This window comes from Durio zibethinus, chromosome 25 (assembly GCF_047325235.1).
Source record: "Durio zibethinus cultivar Kanyao isolate XHJ-2024 chromosome 25, ASM4732523v1, whole genome shotgun sequence".
NCBI classification, from domain to species: domain Eukaryota; kingdom Viridiplantae; phylum Streptophyta; class Magnoliopsida; order Malvales; family Malvaceae; genus Durio; species Durio zibethinus.
The window spans coordinates 9,031,319-9,056,385 of NC_143186.1; the positions used below are offsets into that span (position 1 = coordinate 9,031,319).

The 25,067-nt window shown below is 31.1% G+C and overlaps 1 protein-coding gene across 1 annotated transcript; it reads left to right on the forward strand.

Moving 5' to 3' along the window:
* Nucleotides 1-3,768: 3,768 nt before the first annotated feature.
* On the forward strand, nucleotides 3,769-5,545 carry ASML2 (activator of spomin::LUC2). Its single transcript, XM_022862361.2, has 4 exons — nucleotides 3,769-4,293; nucleotides 4,457-4,597; nucleotides 4,695-4,847; nucleotides 5,142-5,545. The coding sequence occupies exons 1-4, from the start codon at nucleotides 3,871-3,873 to the stop codon at nucleotides 5,214-5,216; spliced, it is 792 nt and encodes a 263-aa protein (XP_022718096.2). The 5' UTR covers nucleotides 3,769-3,870; the 3' UTR covers nucleotides 5,217-5,545.
* Nucleotides 5,546-25,067: the final 19,522 nt, after the last annotated feature.

Sequence of the window (25,067 nt, forward strand, 5' to 3'; positions counted from 1 at the left end):
GCTCTAAGAGAATTAATCCAGGCTTGAATCTTGGGATTAGATTCTAGTCAAATATGATTTTAGGCTTAGATTTAACAAGATGTCTGATTTGATTCTTGATTTTATATATAGTCAAAATCCCCTTGTTTGATTGGTTTGATTTCCTTATTCAATCACAGATTAAGAAAAAAAGAAAGAAAATAACAATATAAAAAAATAATAATAGTAATGGTAATAAAAAATAATTATAATACTGATAATAATGATGATGATAATGATGATGATGATGATAATAATAATAATAATACATATTATTTGACCCAGACACATATGGGTGTCTACACTACTATGTACCATATTAAGTTAGGGGTGAGCTGAGTGAGAGTTAAATTATAAGAATTAAAAATTGAAGCAAATAAAGAATGAAGTTGGAATCTCATATCGACCATGAACGAATCCTAATACACTTAGAGCCGATGAGGCTTTAGTTTATCGGTGACCTGATATGAGGAGTTCGACATTAATATGCTATACCCCTTCTTGAAAAAATGAAAGTTCATCACCAGAGCACGAACATGATGAGCTAAACACATATTAGGATAGTCATTGGGATTGGCCCTACCTTTTAGTTCCCTCATTACATTGTTGGGGACTATATTGAGGTTCTATGGAGTATATATAGGAACCTCAACCAACTTATCTTATTTTGAAGAACTCCCTTCTTCACCATCACTTTTTCGAGTGAGGGTACCTTTTTCTTCCTACTCCACTTTGGAACATTCATTGTCGTTAGAGTTTTCAGCACTAGAAGACTTAGGCTTCTAAGCAGAAGTAAGATTTTAAGACAGAGTAGTGGTTGAGAACATTATGACCTCGAGAAAAGAAGGGGGAGAAAGAGACCTTTTGGGAGAGGAGGTAATGTCATCAAGAGTTGACCAACGAGGAATAAAAGAGACAAAGAGAGCATTTATAGGTGAGAGAGTAAAAGAAAAAAGTTAATGAGATTAGACCTTAAAAGGGGCAAATAGCCAAAAATGAAAAAAGGTAGACCATAAAGGACGAATCGACTTCAAAGATAGGGAAATAAGGTGGATTCTCCAAATCAAAATCTATTTGAATACATAGCTTTTTCGAGTTCAAGTACCGCTCTCCTCTTGCCTGGCATTTTCATCGTTCTATTGCTACCTTTCCTTGGACATGAGGTTGAGCTAGTAAGTGCTATTCTGATAGTCTTGACCTTTAAAGATTAGTGGATTAAGTTGTCATCATCTTACCGGAGTTGACCGCCCCTAAGCTTTACCTTGAAACTCTTGACCTCTCTAGAACTTAAACTAAAAAACATAATGAAAAAAAACGTATCAAGAAAAATGGAGAGAATGAATAAAAGGACGAGAACAATAAGCTCAAAAAGAAGAAAAGCTTTTAAGGTTGAAACTTTAGATTGGATGGAGAGCAAAAAAATAGAAAAATAAAAAATGAAGGTCCCAACAACCCTTTATATAATTGCGCCTTAAATCAGATAGACATATCAGATTATGCCACATGTTAGAGCACCATTGGAAGACATCTTTTTGCCTTCCCCACTCTAAATTTTACCACTTAAACTACTTTTCTCCTCATTTAATGCGACTTAAATTGCTAGACTTGGTCAAACCGACCAGATCAAATGGCTTCTCAGGTCGAACCACCCTAGTGAAATGATGGTCGGTTCACTAACAAAATTCAAAAGAAAGATTCAAATTTCAACTTTTGAAAAAAACGTTTAAGTTTCACACCGATCAAACGAGCTCCCATCCTAAACTTGGGTTATCTCAAATAATGACACTTCGGTAACTTTCAAATTAGCCATGCATTCAATCCAAAACACATGCCAAGATCTGACTCACACGAGGTTGACCCAACTAGCAGCACCTTGGGTAGTAGTAAAAGGCAAATTGTCCCTTGATGCTGACCTTTGTGCCGACCTTGACTATAAGAGATTGGATTTCACGTGGCTTTTTTTAAGCCAACCAACCTATATGAAATGAATTAACTACACACCTAACAGTCCGATATTCAGACTGCTTGGTGAGAGGACATAATGTTAAGGGCATTTAGTGGTCCAAAAGGTATAATGGTCTTTTTCTTTATTAGGGGCCCTTGGCAGATAGCTAGGGGCATTTCAGACATTTGTGCAAATCTAACACACTCAATACCATATCAGTTCATCCACGTTATTGTTATCCCCTATTGGTCCCCTACCTTTCATCTATAAATTTAGGTATTTAGGCATTATTATCTCAAGTTCTATCTTGTCTTGATCATTTACTTTTCTCTCTTTCCAACCTCTTTCATTCTGATCTCTGATTTACATGTGGAAGTATAAATGCAAGAAACATTTCTTACCTTTGCATCTAACCGCTTTCCTTTAATTTTTTATCCTTTTAGAAATACCTTTACGTCGGAGCTTGGCACAAACAAATATGAAAGCTGAATTTAACACTAATCCTGGATTAAAATTAACTTGAATAAATGAGTACTATAAAGAATTGTCCAATCTAAATTAATCCAAAATTTTTAAAATGACTTCAAATAAAATGGGATATCAACAATCACAATCGGATATAATTGATTTCTAGCCAGTTTTTGTTTATTTGGTAATAATTGCTATTTCATTTGATTTTGTCCACATATAGACATGAACAACACAAATGACATAATTGAGGTGCGGAAGATCTTTGCGTCTTCCATTCAAATTTGGCTTTGTTGGACCTAAATAATATTTGGATACATAATTTAAGTAGACAAAAAAATATAGATAATCACCCTTGATCACTTGACTTAATTGTAGATGTATGTATTTTTTTACACAAACTTGTTAAGTTCAAATTTTTTTTATTTTATTTTTTATTTTTCTGCTAAGCCAGCATAAATATTTTATTGAAGATAATAAGGTTCATAACAATACCCATTACTTTTTCTTGTTAGCAAATACACCGTATGGTACCAATTGCTACCATTTCTATACGCTATTACTACTAATTGGATTCCATAAATAAAATGGAGGTGATCAATGAACTGGAAAATATTGCAGTAATAAGAAAAAGAAATGGATGAATTTTTATATTTGATTTCAAAATGTTGATTAAGATTTTAAATTAGTCTAAATTTGAATAGAATTGAGTAATTAATGAACTTTTTTTAATTCAAATTCTTTTTAACTGTATCATGTATACATGATATTCAAAACTTTTTCCCTTTAAAATCCAAACAAGCTAAGTAAGACAAAAGATTCATTTCAAATTTAATTAAAAGCCCTCTTAGAAAAAAAAAAAAAAAAAAAAAACTAAGAAACCAAATGAATAAAAAAAATTCCAATTTGATTTGGTTCATTTGTAACTTTTTTTTTTTTTCATTTGGATTCAATTTTTTAAATATGAAATACCTTGATTTGGTTTAATTTCTTTATTTATTTTATTAAATCATTTTCTTTTTAATGTTTTTACCTGTCAATTTATTAAAGCAAAGTGACTTTATATGTACTACTCCATTAATTTTGTCCAAAACTCAGACAAAAAAAAGTATGATGGCAAAATTTGATGTACGATTCCATTAATTTTGTCCAAAACTCAGACAAAATATCAAATCATAATAAAATGACAAATTATTTGTTATTCGTTATTAAAAACATAAGAATTAGTTAGTTACTATTATCTTTCCAAGCTGCTTGAGTTGCTAATAATATCTGAGTGCAACTTGCAAGAAAAAATCAGTACGCTTTCACAATGACTATATATATAGGAAGCCTTAAAAGCATTAAGTGACTCAAAATCAAAAGTCCAAAAATCTCACCCCGCATTTAATTAATTCCCTTTCAACCAGCTTTCCTATTCTTTTTTGTTCTCTGTTTCAATGGCTTCCATTCCCCAGTTCTACTCATTTTCCAATGATTTTTCTCAGTTTCCAAATCCATTGCTAATTTCCCAAGAAAACTCTATTGCTGGTGGTGCAATTCCTGGTGCAACATGGGGTGAAGAAAATAGTTTTCCAATGTTTTTAGACAACGGAGGACTTGATGTTTTTCAACAAGAATCTAATTTAACACCTCCAGTTCCAGCAGCATTGTTTCCAGAGCTAATTGGGATTTCATCAGACTTGGCTGTCCCAACAGCATTGCCTCATGACAATAACGTTGCAGGGTTCTATGACATTGGAACCATTCAAAATTTTGGTAGCAGATGCCAGTTACAAGATGTCTGTGAGTTTGGAGAGGAATGCAGTGGATTTGTTCATCAGGATTTCAAGTCGGCTCATCCAACTTTGGGAGAAAATTGGGTATAAATAAACTTTTTTTTCTTGCTTTTCTGCATTGCATGCTGGTTTTGTACAATTTTATGAAAATTTTTAAAGGAATAATTAGAGGTATGAAAAATTATTAGCTTACATGAATGGGTTTTGGGTAAACATAATTTTGTTATCTTTACATTCTTTTTGACAGGGAATTCATGGCAATCGAATGCAGCCGGCTATGGAAGACAACAATCTTAAAGTTGGGCGGTATTCAGTAGAAGAAAGGAAAGACAGAATTCTAAGATACTTAAAGAAGAGAAATCAGAGGAACTTTAACAAGACTATTAAGGTCTTTTCCTTTTCATTTCTGTTTTCAGTTATTATATACAAAACGAATGTGCAGCCACTGACTCTATTTCATTGCTTATATATATATATATCAACAGTATGCTTGCCGGAAGACCCTAGCTGACAGAAGAGTTAGAGTCCGGGGAAGATTTGCAAGGAACACTGAACTCTGCGAAGAAGAAATAGTAATGAAAAAGGAAGATGACAATTCACTCAATGACAAAAATTTGTATTGCTGTGATGCTGTCCAGGTACTTAATTTCTCACTATCTTTCTTCATATATATTAATGCATAATTATTTAATTAGTTATGATTTTTTTGGTACTTGAAACCACCCGAATTTGAACGGTCACTGAAATCGAGAATCCTCTACCAACATGGCTACACTACTATTGGCAATTAGATATAAATTTTGACATGTATAGTTGTTGACATGATCATCTCATGCATGTCAGAAAAGATTCAATTATTTACCATTTGAATGGAATTAGTTCACACTTCAGGCAATGATGTCGGGTCATTTTTTTTTTTTGTTGCTTTGCAGATCAAGCTGGACGAGGATGACTGGCTGCAAGAGGCTATGGCAAATCTTATGTATTTGCCTTATATTACTGGTTAATATATATGTTAGTGTTATAGGTTGTATATCCAATGGATTACTATTAATGGGAAGTCCGAAGAAGGCGACGCTTTTTTTATCTTTTTCTAGTTTTGTGAGAGTTCTCTAACCAAGCTAATGTTGGTGCTGTTATAACAATTGCTTTCAAATTGATTGTTCTCGAATGAACTTTATTCGCATATAGAAGTATAAGAAAAAAAGAGTCATAGACTCATAGTAAGTCTTTCATTTCATTTCATGGGTTATAACTGCCTGTATTGTTTTGGCAGAAAGGATATCGCAATTTGAGTATAAGGAAAAGAGCTGCATTTAAATTCCAAACTTACTGGACTCTACTCTTAAGATAAACTCTGAATCCTAACTGCCCTTATTAATTTGATAAAACTTTAGTCTTTTCTTTTTCATTTCTTTTACCAATGAATAAAGTAGAAAATTCACCCTTCTAATATGTACATCAAAATCTCATCTATATGTTGATAATAAAATAGTTTGATAGTATAATTTCTCATGGATATAACTGAAGTTGGACAGAGTGAATGAATCAAGAGATCAATGACTTCGTTCAACTCATTCCCCAACAACTAGGTTCATTGCTTAATAAGGAAACACTTGAGTATTTTTCCCAAGCAACGGGAGAATAAATATATATGGGATAAAGGAAGAAGTTAAAAGAGAAAAAGAAGTCGAAAAAACTATGGTTAGATAATTGGACTGACTTGAAAGCATATATGTTACATTTATTACGAAGATCATGATTTTAACTATACGAGGAAGCTCGTTTTTCCGGACAAGTCAAATATATATATATATATATATAGTTTAGCTCAAATAGTCGTAAAACCATTCTTAAAAGATGACATTAACAAATATTTGATTCAAATCATAATATCTGTAATTTTTTTTTTTTTATTTTGAAACTGTTATTTCCTTTGTACCATATATATATTTATACATTTACTTTACTGCGACTTTGATGTTAACAGCAAAAACCAAGCTTATTATTGGTGACTTTGATGTTAACAGCAAAAACCAAGCTTATTATTGGTCAGCGTGCTAGCGCTTCGAGGATATTGATAGAGAAATGTAATCGCATTCGATGCTAAAAGGGCAAATCGATCTATATCCTTCTTACTAGGAGAAAGGTATGAAATGTAATAGTAAGTGTTAAGATTATGAAATGAAAGAGGAATATTTGACTAGATAAAGCCTTTACCTCTTGTAGTACTAGTTCAATTAGTTGTATGGTTCTCTCTCTACCTACATTCAACCACACGCCCTCCAAAATTCCCATCACTTTAATTATTTGATGCCTAATTATCACTTCATTGGCCTTCAAGTCCTTCTTTTGGTTGTATCTCTCACATAGATAGGCCCCTCTTGGTTGTTCCCTGCGTCCTTTCCGAACCACCCCACATGATCAGCCGCCACAATGAACTACCTTCAAAATCCTAGTCTATCTTCCAAGAGGCTAATTATGAATATGTCATCCATTTTTTATCCTTTAGACTAATTACAGTTTCATTTTCATCTACCTTATCCCACTAAAAAAATTTCATTAACTTACTTATTTGCCTGAAAAATCTTCTTTTGAATATGTAATATTTTAATCCTTAGTTTAAAATCTCCATCAAAGATAAAATAATACATAATCTATATATATATATATATTATATGTGAAATTGACGTCAATTAAGCGGCTTCATAGCGGTTCATATGTACATATATTTTTATGAAGTTATAAGTACAAATTACAATTATAATAAAGTATTATATTATATATAAGAAATTATTGAATACAAACCAACCAACAAATTAAAACATAATTAGACAAATTAAATTTAAGGTTCAACTAAACTCACATATAGTGAAACTGAAACCTAAGACTTCAGGGTTTTAAGACTTCTTTCTTGCCACTAAATCGAAGTCTCATTGGCTTTATGTAATTTATTTTCTTGATTGAGCCTCTGTTTTCGTAATTACTAAATTGGAATTAACTTTGAGTCCATGCCCATCTTTAAGAGATGGGCATATACTGTTCATACAATTTATTGAAATTTTAATATTGCCAATGGTTTAATGTTTTAATTGAGTCCACATAGTATATATACTATTTTAAATGAATTCAGTTTGATGGTTGTGAATCTAATTAGATCACTAAGACCTAGCTTAACATTAATGTGATTGTGATAGGTAATTACAATCAAATTGCAATTGAAATCAAACTCACAACAATAATAAAAGTTTAAGTATTAAGTTACTTTTGTGATTGAGAACAACAATTTATAAATTAAAGTATTAATACTTATATATGTTTCAAGAATATACATTTTATGTACCAAAAAACTAAAACTTATATATTTTTCTCTTTTCTTTTTAATTTGAAAACCTTTGTATGTCAATAAAAGAGAACCATATATTAGTTTAAGGGTATTTCATAATTAAGAAAAAAACTTTTTGTACATATCTGTTTCTTTGAAGAAATTTGATATTCCAGATTCAAGGTAAAGAAGATTAGTTTTTATTGTGAAACCTAGGTAATATTACATATCAAACATTAGAAAAAGCATATGCATCGTATAAATTTCATTTCATGTAAACCGCAAGAAAATGAACATCATATAAATTTCATATGGGAAAAGAACACCAAATGATATGATTTGACTTACACTATTTTTTCACAAAGTCTAAATATGCTGTGTGTGTGTGTGTGTGTGTGAAGATCCAAGTTTGTACAAACATACTAATTGTTAGCAATGGGTAGGCTCAATTTGACAAACGCTACCGTTTTGGGATCTCATGGCAACCAAGTCAAACAAAGAAAAGCGATCAATAGCTAATTATTTCTATTGTGCTGGGACAAAATAGGTCAAAAATTTTATTAGGTGGTTTTACACTCGCAAATTTGTGAGGGTCAACATGAACATGAAAAAGCAATGAGAGCAAATTATGTCTTTTCTTTGTTTGCATTTTGCTGCTTATAAAGAGTAGTGATAAGGAAAAAAGAAAAGCAAATGGGTGTCACAAACTAGCCTTCTTACAGTCGTAAGAAAGCACTATCCCAAAGTGAAGTGACCCCATTAATAATTTAATTCTGTTATAGGTTTTTTTTTTTTTTTTTTAAATTCTCATTTCTCATTGATGAACAATGTGAAATTATTTTTTCTCATCAATAGCTTTGACTTGTAGGGTTGGAACCTAAATAATAGATGAATTTCGTACACCTTGTTCTCGTGATTTGAATTAGGTTTTGTTTTGGTCGTTGTTTTACTATCCTTGCGTTATGTTTTTGGAAGAAAAAAAAAGATAAGCAAATATTAATGTCTTTGAAGTATTAATAATTTAAAACATAACATTGTACTCATTAGTTATTTTTTGGTACTTTATTATTTTTATTTTTTAGACTGCAAAAAGCAAGCATACACGTAACAACTAACAAAAGTTTTAATTATTTTGTTACCTTAAATTAAAATTTAAAGTTGAGAGATCAAACGAATGGGTTGCAACCCTTATAAGTAGTAAAAATAGCATAAGTGTCTCTGTACCCATAAAAAATAGTTAGTGTCTCTTGTTAATAATTTAATCTATATGTTACTCAAATTCAAGGGTTAGTGTTAAATACAGTATGTCTTATACGAATACGTTCAACATATTTTTTGAGTTTTTTTTTTTTTTATATATTTAGAGAATAAAATCTTTATTTTCATATCCTTTTATATGAGTCAGATACAATTATTTAAAAATAAATAAATAAAGAATCGGTCCAGCATAGATTTTGATTACAAAAATGATATATTAAGTACCATTGTTGAGATATAGTAAATACCATTTTTAAGAACCTTCAAATTGATACCATTATAAACCTCAAATTTCTTAATGGAAAGTTGACCCGGCCTAAGATAAATAGTTCCCTCACCGCCCTACTAGTGAAACTCTAGAACTTAAGTAGTTCATAATTGGACTTTGGGTACAAACTTCTTTTGCCACATCCAACCAGGTGAGGGCTCAAGCTGGATTCTTCTTCTTTCTAATTCATATATACTACCAAAAAGGAAAACTAAATAGGTCTGAATTTGATAAAAGATTAATGTGTAGGTGGTTGCTTAGTTTTTTTCTTCTATGAACATAATGAATAGTGCCTCTTTTTTCCACTTGAAATTTGAGTTCCTCCCTGTTTGAGCAGCAAAAGTTACGTCCTTTTCAAATCAAATAGACAAAGGGTCATGTAATATGTATCAGATAAAAGAAGCACCACATAACAGATATCAACAACTGTGTCCTTTGAAGGGAGGGGTGTGCTAAAATGTGTTAGTGGGATTCAAGCCAAGTCCAAATTCAAGAAATGAATAATTTTTCAACTGTTCCTGAAATGCAAGGCCTTTCTAATCAAGCAGAAACTTTGATTAATCCAAAGATCATTCTGAAAGATTTGTCGGTCGATAAAATGCTTATCTTGCAGCATTTGATGTCCCACAAGATTATGGAAAGGTTAGAAATTTGCCACAAGAAATGAAGGGGTTAGGCCCCATAATGGGATGTGGTGAAGGAGACTATGTATGGGGTTGACCTTCACTATGAAACTTCACCAAATTTGGAATTTGAGGACATCATTCTTGCTACGAAGTTGGAGCTTATATGATGGAAAATTTTCACATATTTCTTTCGGTGAAGCTAGATCGATTCTATAGATTGACAGCACTGTAGATTATGCCATTTCAGCAAATGGATTTTTAGATTTGATACCATATCGGTGTCGCAATTATAGCATTGGAACCAAAAAAGTCTAGATCTCCATGTATCAAAAGGAGGAAAATTCTGTCTCTAAACAATGATGATTAACAAGGAAATTTCCCCATACAAACATTGAACCAGAAGGTCGCCACAAAGTGAAGATTGATTTACTATTGTTGGGATATTTGTCCCTTCAACACCAGTTTCTTTCTACCCTTCACATGTGTTTAGATTTCCTGTAGTAATGGAGTACTTGGAAATTGTGAAGAGAATTTGACTTCTTTTGAAAATTGGATTGACAAGGGTTAAAAAGTTATTGGAAGTTGTATCAAGAAGCTTTGTTCAATTGGTTTATAAAGTTATCCTTTAAAAGTATAGCATCTAATAAATTTAAAATTCACACATGCAATCCCTTTTTTTATTTTTAGCTTGCGACCTTCTATATATTTAAAAAAAGTTATTGAAAGTTAATTATATTTGACTAGACATTAAATGTGGTTTGCAAAATGGTACTAGATTGTCTAGAATGCAAGATTTAATGATGCTAGATTAATATTACTTAAAAGTGCAAAATTTAAAGATATAATCAATATTCATTAGTTATTTTTTCTTTCTCAGCCAAAATATAATTTCATTAATATTAATAACAACATACATTGACATCATGTCATAACATATAAGTCCGTGAACCTATCATTAGATATAATTAGATGATTAGCCACCAATATTTTTTTTGTTTAGATACGATTGACAACTTAATTGAATATGTCATATTTTAAAGAGAAGTCTCAAGCTTAACTCGGATATTTTTAAAAGGTAGATTCGTGTCTACAAAATCATAATTAGGTTCAGAAGTACAATTATATATAAAAAATGTTATAGCAACCCTATAATGTCCATTCAAATGGTAGTACTACTTGATTTCATATTATCCAAAATCTAAAAAAATTATCAAATAATTAATTATTTGAAATTATCTTTAAATTATTTAAATATGTTGGTAATAATTTTAAAATATTCTCTCATTTCAAAAGTATTTAAGAAGATTATTTGTTATGCTTGAAAAGGCTCTATCGTTAGATTCATTTAATATTTTAAAGAAACTTTATTTATGAAAATGCAAAATTTGTAGGAATCTTGATATTGAAAATCTTTTCTAAATTTTTCAATACGTTGGTAAAATTTAGAAAGAATTTCTCTCATAAAAACTTACACTGAAATTATTATTACATTTTTAGTATTTCCATCATTTGATATTCAAAACCAATTTTTATATAAAAAATTAAGATATAATAAAACATTAATATTTAATATTTTATTTTAATGAATATCTTGTAATATGTTTAATTTTTATCAATAAAATTTTTCAATATGTTGATAACATTTTATTTTAAATATTTAAAATTACAAAATCTTTTAATATGTTAGCAAGATTTTATTCTTATTTTTAAAATTATTTTTAATACGTATTACTGAGCTTGCTGGTTTGGAGGTGGTGGTGGAGATAGCTAGCAATGGTTTGAAGATGGTAGTCTCGCTTGTGTTTTTCTTGTGTTATTGACTCAGGCTCATTGTTAACTCTTTTGCCCCCTTAAAATGTATTACTAGTTTGTTTAAATAGGGAATAAATCCAATTCGACAAGGATCTTGGATCAAAATAAAGATTTCATGATTTTAGGTCATCTGTTATGAATCTTATTGATTCAATCTCAAGAATGATTTTTTCACTAAAGGATTTATCACCAAGTGAACTCAATTTGAATATTTTAGGATTATCTCAAGATTTTTTTATTTTTTAGACAATTTTTTGAACTAGATGAAAAGTAAAAAATGAAAATAAAAGTAAAAGAAAAAAATAAAAATATAATAAACCAAATTGATTTAAGACTAAAAAAAACTTAAAAATTAAAGCCCAAAATAATCCATAATAGCAACCCAACTAAAGTTAAAACTAGATTCCAAGGATGGATTGAAATGAATCCTTTGAAGGTTGAGAATAGTTTGGACTTAAATTCCGAACAAAATATGGTGTCTGTAGTTGTATCTTTTTGTATATTTTTTATGAAATAAAAATTATACAAAGACATAGACACTTATTACATCAAGGTCTAACTAAAAAAAAAAACCCTCAGAGATTTTCAATTGAAATAAAGATTTGTAATTTGAAATTTAAGGATTTGCAATTAAATTCAAAAGTTTGCATTTTAAAATTCAAAGGTTTACAAGATTTCAAAGATTCGTAAGGTCTAAAAGAGCTTAAAGATTTGCAAAATTTTCAAAGTTCATAAGAATTCAAAGATTCGTAAGATTTCAAAGATATCACAAGAACTCAAATATTCGCAAGAATTCAAAGGTTCACAAGATTTCAAAGATTCACAAGAACTCAAAGATTCACAAGATTTCAAAGATTCACAAGAACTCAAAGATTCGCAAGAATTTAAAAATTCGTAAGATTTTAAAGGTTTGCAAGATTTTAAAGACTTGTGAGAACTCAAGGATTTCTAAAAATTCAAAGGTTTGCAAGATTTCAAAGATTCACAAAGAAATTTCAATGCTTTGCAATTATAAAGATCCACATTTTGAAAATTTTTGAAATTCACAACTAGAAATTGAAAAATTCACATTCAAAAAATCTTCAAGATTCACATCAAAAACTCAAAGATTTATATTCAAGAGTTCTTAGAGGTTTGCATCCAAAATTCAAAAATTCACCTTCAAAAAAAAGTTAAAGATTAACATCAAAATTCAAAATTTTCCATTTGAAAGATTTTAGAGATTTACATTCAAACTTCAAAGGTTTGTATTCAAAAAAATTTTGGAGATTTACATTCCAGAAACTTTACATATTTACATAAAAAATTCAAAGATCTATATTTGAAAAATGTTAGAGATTCACATCTAAATTTCAAAGATTCACGTTTAAAAAATCTTAGAGATTCATATCCAAAATTTAAAAATTCACATTCGAGAAATTTTAGAGATTCACATCCAACATTTCAAAGATTCACATTCAAGAAAATTTTTAGGATTCGTATTTAAAATCCCAAAGGGTCGCATTTGAAACCCAGAGATTCTCATTTGAAAATTCTTAGAGATTATGCCTGGAGGTTTTACAAATCATTCTTAACATTGAAAATGCTTTGTTAAAATAAAGGCATTATAACTTTAAAATTTTGAAAAGTTACTCGGAGGTTTAAAGATCATGCTCAGAGGTTTTATAGATCGTACCCGAAAATTTTTTAGATTATTCTCGGAGGTCTTATAAATCATGCATATCTTTGAAAAAACCTCTTTTAGACAAAAGCTTTACAACTAAAAAAGTGTAGAATGTTTTCTTTGTCTAAAAGATTTCATCATGAAAGATTTTTCTTATTTGAGAATTCAAAATCTCATCTTAAAAAGGTTTTCCTCATTTAAAGAATCAAAATCTCATATAGAAAAAGTTTTACTTATTTGAGGATTCAAAATCGTATCTTGAAAAGCTTTTGTTATTCAAAGATTCAAAAGTTTAAAATTTTTTCTCATGAAAATTCCTAACCTCTCACCAAATTCAAAATTTTATATGTAATGAATGCCATGATAATAATGCAAATGCCTTCTAAATGATGCAAATACAATAATTTAGATTGTCACTAAATGATACAAATGCATGTCCTAAACAATAATGCAAATGCCATGCTCTAAACTATGATTCAAATGTTCACTACATGATGCACATGCATGTCCAAACCATGATGCAAATGCAATTATCAAAATAAAGATTCAAATATTCACTAAATAACGTAAATGTATGATCCAATCATTGATGCAAATTCAATACTCAAAACAATGATTTATATACTCACCAAGTAATGCAAATGCAGGGTTCAAACGATGATGCAAATGTAACTTTCAAAACAATGATCTATATACTCACCAAATTATGCACATGTATGGTTCAAACAATAATGCAAATGCAATGCATGTAATGCAGATGTCACTAAAATCAATGCCATGAAATTCTAATTATGGTAATAATGTTCTCAAGACTCTACCATATTATATTTTCTTTTTTAGCTTCTTAACACTAATAGTTTTAGAATTATTTCACAAATTCCATTAACTGATCTACGTTATTTCCATCATCTGGTTACAACTCACAAGTTATATTGAGTAATCCATTACCATATTCATCACTTGGTTACCACATTTGCTTTTTCAAATCATCTTATCATGCTTTTTTTCATTATTCATTTTTTTTACCTCTATTATCTTAGATTTCTTTAAAAGGAATGGAAGAATCTTTTATGGACATTATCATTCATTTATTTATTATCATTCCAATTTCATGACAAACATAATGCAATTATACATTTCCTCCATTCCTTGTGAGGATACAAGAATGATAGAGAATAAGGTACATTGTAAGAAAGAGATAATCAATACAAGAACATGTTTGACAAAAAAACAAATAGGCAAGGGAACAAATTCTAGGCATACCACTGGATAAGTGTTTGGATGGTATAATCATATCCAAATAATGAATATTTAGGTAATTTTTAATATTAACCTTGAAATTTTCAAAAACTTATTCCATTAAATTTCCAAATCATTTTGAATTATTCGAATCTTATTTTAATTTAGCGGGATCTCCTACCTAATTGCCTTTTCTACTTTTAACTTAGATATTTTCTACCTAAATCATCCTTTCAAGTTTTTTATTTAAATATTCTTTTTCTCTCATTTTCTTTTCTTTTTTCATTTTTTTCACATCTTTCATTTTTTTCTCATTTCTTTTCACTTGATCCATTATTGATATCTTGTATATGTTTCGAATCAATCTCTAAAATACAAAAACAAAATAGGTTCTCATTGTCCTTTCACAAGCATGCTTTAGTTTAATATATAATCTTTCAATTCAAACATTTGCATTTAATAAAAATGGACTTTTAAGGTACATAACATAGGTTACGATGAAGAGTCATAAAAAATATCACTGAAATATGCACAAAACATGTGTTTAAAGAGTTTAAACTAAAGGATCATTTATCATCCTGTGAAAGAACTTTGGCATTTTGCCCCCTACTCTTATTCATTTTTATATTTCCTTTTCATTCTCATTCTTCTTTTTACTTTCCAAGAAAAATTGTCTTTTGAAATGATTTTTTCCCTTGCCTCTTAGATCATTTATGGCATTTGCCTTTTTCATTTGTGAAAGGCCTAACCGTCCTTTTTTACGCTCTATCTTTGAGATCTCTTATAAGTTTTTACTTTCTATTTCTTTCTTTTTATCAAATAAGTCACTTCCCAAAATTTGCCCTTCAGTGTGAAAGGTGATCCTTTGTTGAGGTTTGTTAAAAACAAGAAATAATAATAGGCTTAATAGGGGTAACAATGGATGATTTCATGAAAGGCAAAAGAAAATGGTCATTTTTCATCTCAAAGGTGAATGTTTTCTTTAAAGACCATTTATTAAATAAAGATAGCCTTATGGATGCTTTCAAGACATATCTATTTCATTTATCATGACTAATATTTGCTTGCCAGTTTTAACTCTCTTTACACAACTTGCTTCTTTTACTTAAGAAATCTCCACAGATCAAGTTTATCGATATGAATGAGTTTCCAAAATTAAACTAAAGACTATTGTTATCACTGTCGAAACATTACCATTTGGAATCTAAGAATAGGAATAAAAAGGATATGACAAATAATAAAGTATAGAATAGTGATTTTGATGAATAAGAAAATGTGATGAAATGCATCATAATTGTTATTTTTTATTAAAATAATAAAAAAAATAAAGCTTATTACATAAAAAAAATCTTAATATTACTCTAAAAGAAATTTTAAAATGATAAGTAGATCCCAGCCAGCTTTAACTTTTCTTATCCTTCATAAAATTATGTTTCTGTATGATTAGGCAAAGGGTTTCTACTAACATTTGGCCCTTCTGGTTTATTAAAGCTGACGAAGCCTGCTTGGATCAAATTTTATACCTTGCACTTGAAAGCATGGTAGCTTTTCATAGAATGACCCCCTCTCTATTATGATATCACACATGACATTAGTATCATACCATTTGAGATAAGGTGCCTTCTATGGTTCTAGATGAACTGGAGATACCAATTATTTTTTTATTAGTTTTGAGAATAATTTAGTGTAGGTCATAAGAATAAGATTAATGTGGGCATTCTTGGTTGTTTCAAGATCTTTTCAAAGCACTTGCTTGATTGTTAGGCTTTGTAATTAGTGTAATAATAGGACTAGGCCCATATATGAGTGTTTGAAAGGCTAGTTAGTAAGCGGGTGGGTAAGCTGATTATGGAACAGATTGGTAAGGGGCTTGTGTAATACTATTAATAGTGGGGTATTAAGTAGGATAAACTAGTTATGGATACGAAGTATAATGGTTAAACTATTGTCTCTCTAAACTTATAGCTTTGGCTTCAATCTTTTTTTTTTTTGGGCATTTCATATTTTTTTGTACTACTGGTATTTCCTCTTTTGACCTTGCCATTCTTTATGATATTTTCAATAACCTCCCTTAAAATCATCATGTTAGCAAAATTTTTTATTATGTTTCTTATCAATTATTCATAATAAGGTGCTTTTAAGGTACTCATGAACAACACTTAATCTTTTTCTCAATTAGGAGTGGTTGGACTTAAGCAACTATGTCCCTCCACCTTTGAGCATGTTCTTTAAATGACTCTATCATCTTTTTTTTCATGCACTATCAAGAAAGACAATCATAAGTCAAGTTTATGATATGGTGATATTGTGTAATGAATGCCTGAATAAGCTCTTTTCAAAAGTGAATGCAAGTCTTGTCTAATTAAACATATCACTTTGAAGTTGAGCTAGTAACGCTATCCAGGAACATAGTGACGTGAGTCCTGTATCAATAGCTTTTGATTACTAGTATAATCAACCATTTTTTGGTAGTACTTAGTGATATGAGTTATCAAATATTTTGTACCATCAAACTTCTCAAACTATAGGACCTTGAATTTTAATAAGACTATAACATCTAAGACCAAATAAAGGCCAACTACTTTTATAGTGTCATAAAAGTCTATCCTTTCGATTGCTTGTAATCTCTCCTCTGACAAGTTCATTTTCTATTCGACTTTTGGGTCTTTTAAAGTCTTAACTGACTTTAACTTCATATTCTTTTTCTCCTTTCGGTCATCTAAGTTAGGGACTTGAACTCATTAACTATCTTTTTTGTGAAGACATGGTTATTAAAGCTTTGAAATTACCTTTTAATTGATGAAAAAGGCATCTGAGGGTAGGTATATCCTATAAGAATCATAAATTGTTAGGGAGGAATTCCTTGAGAAGGCTGAGCTTGGTCTAGGCCATATTCAAGAGGGTACAAATGTCGACAGCATCCTATGATGGATGGTATTATAAAGTGGAATCCTATTCCACAATATTTCCTTTATTTAGTTTATTTAAGGCCTTTAATATTTTGTTTAGCTCTCATCTAAGTTCTTATTGAGCTTTCTCCATTTTCTCATGGTGATTGGCATTCTCTTGCTCCATGCGTTTGGCTTGAGCTTGAGTATTATGTTGATGATGAGTAGGCTAAATCTGATTCTTAAAGGTTGAGCTATCCTTGAACCTTGTGTACCATAATTAGCATGCTTATGTTACTAAGTATTTATATGAAGAAGTTTTCAAGATTATCCTAACTTGCTTAAGAATCTTATATGCATGAATACATGCATTGAATGCTTGATACATAACAAATTATGTTGCATTAACACATGAATGTATGCATAACAATGTATAAAGGGATAAATGAATGTATGTGCTAATATTTGCCACATTATGTACATAGGTAAATGTATATGCTAATGATGTTACATTAAAGTCTAACATATAACAATTTAACAATAAATAAGAGACTAAATAAAAATTTTCAACCTTGCATAAAGTTGATACAAATAAAACTTGAAAAGTCCACTCATATGTCCTATCTAGGGTTATATTTTAATGAAAGGTAGATATGGCTTTAACTTAAGGTTGGCTTTTTATGTTTTACTACATGTGGTTTAGATTTATAATCTAAAGGTTTCCAAATTGTTCCTTACATCCTTATCTATGACAAACTAGTAAAATACCTCAATTCTAACCCAACATAAGCTACAAACGAGAAGGATTTAATTTGAATAGGAGTATTTTGCTAGCCTATATAGAGATATGAAATCTCACAAAAGCATAAGTACTTTACTCCCTCTTAAGGGACAGACTTGAGTATAGGGCTCATGTCATGAAATGCAAATGAATGACAAAATATCACATAGTTGAAAATAAATAAAATATAAGAGAAAAAAAATCTTGAGAAGACATTTTCAAACTTATTAAGTTAGTTTTAGATTACACAAATTCATTTACTAGCTTGACTTTCAACTTGTCCTCTGTAGATTCGTCAAACCGTCATAATGTATAGGTCTATGAACTTACTGCTAGACACAACTAAAAAAGTCGTTACCAATTTTTTTTTTGTTTATTCAACTAACTAAATCTGTTTCATTTTAGAGATAGCTTCCAAGCTTGACTCAGATAATTTTAAAAGGTAGATTCTAGTCTATAAAATCATAATTAGGTCAAAGAGTATAGATATGTGTAAGGTAGGTTATAGCACCCCTACAACATCCATCCAAAGGTCAGTACCAATTGTTTTTGTATTATCCAAAACTTCAAAAAATATTACCAAAATTTTAATTGTAGACACCCAATTTTACTTTTATTTTGTATTTTATATTATTATTATTATTATTATTTTTTTTTTTATTTTATATTTTATGTATATATTTTCCTTTGTATCTTATGTATTTATTATTTATTTATTTATTATTACTATTTATTAATATATATATCTTTATTTTTTTTTTCTTTTTCTTTCTTTTCTGTTAATATTTATATATGTATTTTATTTATCTAGTTATATATTTATTATTATTTATTCATTTATATATTATAATTTATCTGTTCTTATTATTTTTTATTTATCTTGTAATATTTTTTATTTATCTTTTTTTTTTCTAGTTATCTATTAATATTTTTTTTATTTATCTGATTTTTTTTTTTTTGGGGTTGAGATTGAATTCTTTTGAAGAATCCTATCGTGAATGGGGATTCAATTAGAATTCAGATTGGATTTAAAGATTGAATCCCCATCAAAAAAGGAATAGGGAGTGATCAGAAACTCTTCTGATCAATCCCTATAAATAGGTACTGGAATAGAAGGAAAAACATAGAGAAAAGGGTTACTGGCTAAAAGGAAAAGCAGACAGAAGAGATTTGAAAGTTGAAAAAGGGTTTAGAGGCGTTAGAATAGCTTTAGAATCGGTGGAAAATTTTTGGAGATTTTTTCTGCGAATTTCTTCTGAAAATTTCTGGAAATTTCCAGATTTCGATTGAATTTTTCGGCGAAGGTTGAATTTTTCGATGACTATTCCAACCAAGTTTGAAGTTTTTGGCCAGCTGCCTAATTTTCGATGAGAATTCCTAGAACCCGACAGCTTTTCGACGAACTTCCGATGAAAAATCCAGATTTCGATGAAAATTTTCAGAATCCGATGAATATTCAACCGGAGTTCTTCGGATTCTAGAGAGAAGGGAAAGAAGAAAGAAGGGAAGAGAGAGAAGAGAAGAAGGGTTATGCTGAAAAAACGAAGGAACCAACCTTATATACCCTCTCAAAATGACATTGTTTTTGCGTTAAGTAACCCAGAGGATCCGCGCGTTTTGCCAAGATCCTACCTAACCCGAGCGCCAACCTGCCTTCGACCCGCGTCCTGAGCCGTTAGTCGAGTCGAGCCGATACCCCTGAGCCGCTACTTCGAGTTATTTTTTCTTCCTCAAGCCGAGCCGAGCCGTTCTCAGGTTTTTTTTTTATTATTTTTTTTATTTTTTTATTTATTATTATTATATTAAGATTTTTTTATTTATTTTCATTTATTTATTATTTATTTTATTTTCTTTAAATAAAATAAAAAAAAATATTTTAGGGAAAAGTTGAAAGTATCAATTTTCCTTAAGAATAAATTTTCAAAAAAAGATTTTTTTGAGGAAAAGTTGAAAGTATCAATTTTCCTTAAGAATAAATTTTCAAAAAAAGGTTTTTTTTGAGGAAAAATTGAAAGTATCAATTTTTCTCAAAATTAAAAGTTTTCAAAAAATATTTTTAGGAAAAAGTTGAAAGTATCAATTTTTCTTAAGAATAAATTTTCAAAAAAAAGATTTTTTTGAGGAAAAGTTGAAAGTATCAATTTTCCTTAAAAGTAAAATTTCCAAAAAAAAGAGGTTTTGAGGGAAAGTTGAAAGTATCAATTTTTTCCTGCATAAAAGCAATCATTTTTTTTTCTCTTTTGAATTTTCCTTAATGTCAAATAATCCGACGATGGAGCCTCTGCAAGTAAAACATTAGTTTTCTTGCATACTCTTGAGGTGAGGAGATTTTCTCAGTTTTTTGCTAAAAGTATTAGAGTTAATTGAGAACAATTTCCAACAACTAATTACTTGGTAAATATTTAAGGCTTATTGGATAACACAAAATTAAGTTGGTACCATTTTTTGATAGGCGTTGTGAGGGTGATATAACCTTCCTCACACGTAACTAAACTCTCGAACCCTGTTCTGGTTAGTAGACCCGAACTTATTATTTTAGGGACCCTTAAACTTAGGTGTTTCCTGAAAGGACAAATTTCTTAGGTGGCCAATCACACCTAGATAAAAAAGATTGGTGGCGACTCCCTTAAGTTAATGTCTAACGATAGATCCCCGGATCTAGATGTTATGACAGCTTGACGACTCCGCTGGAGATCCTGAGAGTCAGGCCAGCAAATAATTTATGTTATCCAAAAGCCTAATAAAATTGAACCTTTTTGTATACATGTGTTATTATTCATTCATGTTTATTTACTTTGTTAATTATATCATTCATATGCATGTGCATAACATGAGCTCAACACCCGAGCTCCGTCCCTCTAGGAGGGAGTAAAGTACCTATTACTTTCGTGAGGTTTAATGCCTTCGCAGTGGCTAGCGAAATACTCCCACTCAAATTGAACCTTTTCCACTTAGAGCCTGTAATGGGTGAGGATTAGGGTGCCTTACTAGTTTGTGATGGATAAGGATGTAAGGAGCAATTTGGGAACCTTTAGACTTTGACCTTAAATCACATATTGTGAACCTTAGAAGTGCCTAACCTATAGATAGAACCACTATTCTTCCCTTTTAGATTTGACCAGAAGCATAGGGTTCATTCTTTTTTTTCTGTGTGATGTTTAAATTTACTCAGTTATTTATTTATTACTTTTTTCTGGGTGTACTAACCTTTTCTCCCATTCTTCTGTATTGGTTCATACTCATATCATACAGTTGCATAAAGAACATTTGCTTAAAGAAGATCTTTAACAAATTTTTTTCATGGACTCCAATGAACAACTAGTTTGCTCTTTATCCATATTAACGCCTTGTGAGACACCCAACGAAGTAAGGGCCCAATCAGAAAAGATTCAACTGAAGATGGAGGATTGTTTACCAATCGGATATGATTCTACTCTATCTCAAAAAGCATATATCCTCCTTAAACAGAATAATCTAGAGGATTTGGTTGATATCTAGAAGAAGATAAGTCTATCAAGATAAGAGCAGTTTTGTCAAAGACACGGTCATATAGCACACCTTCTAGCAGTAGTTGTTGACGATCAACTAATCAGAGCTGTAACATAATTTTGGGATCCTGCATACAAGTGTTTCATCTTTAATGAAGCTGATATGATTCCCATCATTAAAGAATATTTTATTTTACTGGGTTTGCACCTCAAGGCTCCTGACAAGATATATATCAAAAAACACAAGTCAGGATTTCGTAAAGGTCTGGCTCAACTCATGGGGATAAATAAGGAAGTTGTGGATTCTCATACAAAGAAGAAACAAGAACAGGTTTGCCTACCCTGGAAATTCTTTCAAGAGTTTATGGTGTAACATGCCAATGAAGAACAGGGGTTAGATATATTTGCCTTGGCTGTATACGGAATGGTGATCTTCCCAAAGGTTTTGGGTTATATTAAGATAGCGGTGGTGGACTTCTTCGAAAGTGTGATCAATGGCTGTAATTTTTCAACGGTAATATTAGCAGAGACTATCAGATCTTTGAGTTATTGTCGTCGAAATGGAGGGCGCTTCATAGGTTGCATACAGTTATTATACTTATGGATGAAAAGTCATTTTGAACAAAAAAATGGTGCTTTCTCGAAGCTTTATATCTGTAATCGAGCTCCGATCAAGGAATTCTGTGAAAATGGGTGGTCAGAACGATGGTCTAAAAAAGAATGGATAACTTTCCTACAAAGGTTGACCAACGCCAAGGTGAGATGGTTGGCCCCATGGATGAATCGTGAGCCTATGTTGTATCAATGTGAGGATAGTACAGTGGTCCCACTTCTGGGTTTATAAGGAGAGACAAATTATTCACCACTCCTAGTGAGAAGGCAATTTAGGGGAGAACAGTTCATTCCTATGACTTATGGGCTTCATCAGGTAGATTTCTCTTACAGTGAGCCTAAAGCATTTCAGAGGATGAATGAGATGATTAAAGTATGGAAAAATCCCCGAAGAGTGAGTCCTGGATCATTTACTGATAAAGTCACCTTAGGGTACTTGGTTGGATAACAAAAAGAAGACAAGAAATGGTATTCACTTATGAAATCTCTCAACCACCAACAGAAGAAAAACTCAAAGAGACATCATCAGAATTAGAGCTTGGAACAAAAGAATTTAAGTTTGAAAAGGGTAAGTTAAAGCAAAAAATCCAGAAGCTTCAAGAAGAAAAAGATCAATGGAAAAATAGAGCAAAAAATCATGAAGTTAAAGTTCATAAGATTGCTAGATAACGTGATGCAGCTATTGAAGACCTAGCAAAGCTACACCAAGAGCATAAAGGTTATGTGTGAGAGAAAGGGTCAAAGAGATAACCATTGTCGAGCTGACTGAGGAAAATACAAGATTGAAGCAAGAGTATGCTGAATTGGAAGAAGAAAGGCCGAAGTACAGACAGAGAATAACATGCTAAATAGTTACTTAAGCAGGTTAAGGCAAAAGTTAAATGAACAAGGAGACCACATTGCTGCATTGGTTAGGGAATATAGAGAATTATCATACCAAGTCTGGTGTGGTAAGAGAGAGAACTTAGGATGATAAAAATACATTGAGCACCTAACGACCCAAATCTATAAAGGGGTATGCAAGGCAAGAGAGATGGTGGAAGAGGCAGAGGCATTGAAACAAGTGGTGACTCCAGTAGGAAAACATAGAAAGCGTTTGTTGAACTTCATTAAAGAAGCCAAAGCCCAGTATGAACAGATCAAACAATTTTATGGTTATAATTCTAGGATGATAAACTCATTGTAGACAAAATTTTTTTGGAATAAATGAAATATTTTAGTTGAATATCATTTTTGAGGCAAATGTTCTTTGCATACATGCATTTTCATTCATTGCATTCTCATTCATTACACTTAATAAAGTAACCATATCATAGTCATACAAATTTACTAATTCTAAGATATGGTACTCAAGATTCAAGGATAGCTCCATCTAACAAGAACCCTGCCCATCGATATAACACAAGATCTAGAGCCAGACAAATAGAGTAAGAAAGTTCTCACAAGTTTAAAAAGATAGAAAAAGCACAAGAGAAGATTGAAAGTGAGTTGAGCAAGATTCTGGATGCTCTCAATAAGCTGAATAAAGGAAAAAGAGTTGAAGAAAATACAAGCCAACAAGTTCCTCCATTGCAAGAAGTGGCTGACCCTTTGTATCTTCCAGGTTTTAGCCCACTTCAAGCCTAGTCTACTCAAGAGGTTCCACCGCAACACTTCGCATATCCAACATACCCTGGAATACCGTCAGCTTTTAACCCAGGGTATTATAATAGCTATGTAAATCCTGTCTTTACTGAAAAGGCAGTAGAACCAATTCTTGATCTAGATGATTTGAAAAAAAAAGAGAAAAAAAAATAAGAGTGAAAACTCAAGAAAGCTCCAAGATTAGTATGCTAGAACAAAGGCTACGGGCTGTAGAAGGATTTGGTTTTTATGGTTCAGTTGATGTTGCTGGGCTTTGCTTAGTCCCTGATGTGATCATTCCTCATAAGTTCAAAGTATGATGGTACGAAGTGCCCTAAAACCCACATCACCATGTATTGTAGGAAGATGGTAGCTTATGCTCATGATGAAAAACTCTTGATGCATGTTTTTTAAGATAGCCTTACTGGTTCCGCTGCCAAGTGGTATGTTCAGCTAGACAGGACCCGCATTCGTTCTTGAAGCAATATGGCTCATGACTTCATCAATCAGTATCGACACATTATCGATTTGGCTCCTGATCGTTTGTCTTTACAGAATCTTAAGAAAAAGGTCAATGAGTCTTTTAAAAAATACGCCCAGAGATAAAGGGATATAGCTTCTCAAGTACAACCTTCACTGACTGAGAAAGAGACCACAGTGCTGTTTGTTAGCACTTTGAAACCTCCCTATTATGAAAAAATGATAGGGAATGCAATAAAAAACTTTGTTGATATGGTAATCTCAGGAGAAATTATTGAGAGTGCCATCAAGAATGGTAAGCTGGAAGAAAATGAAGCATCTAGTAAGAGAATCCCAAAAAAGAAAGAAACTGAAGCTCAGGTCATGAGCTTTGATAGATAGCAATTTGAGGGCTATCAACCCTACTCACCACCAGGATACTTGCCATATTACCCTACTGTAAATAACACTTTCCCTTACCCATATCAACCATTTGTACAGTCACCTTACCCCCAAACATATCAAACCCCTCATAGGCCTCAAAATACCACATACAATCCTAACAATCAGCCTACCCCAAGACCCTAAACTCGCCCAACTAACCCCATGGGTGGTTCACGAAAGCAACAAACTACCTGTGAGAAACCTGTGTTTGACCCAATTCCAATAACTTATACAGAATTATATAAAGAGCTTTACAATAGTCATTTGATTGCTCCTAGTAAATTGAAACCCCTCAAGCCACCTTACCCCAAGTGGTACGATCCCACAGCCCATTATGACTACCATTATGGGATTGCTGATCACTCCATAAAAA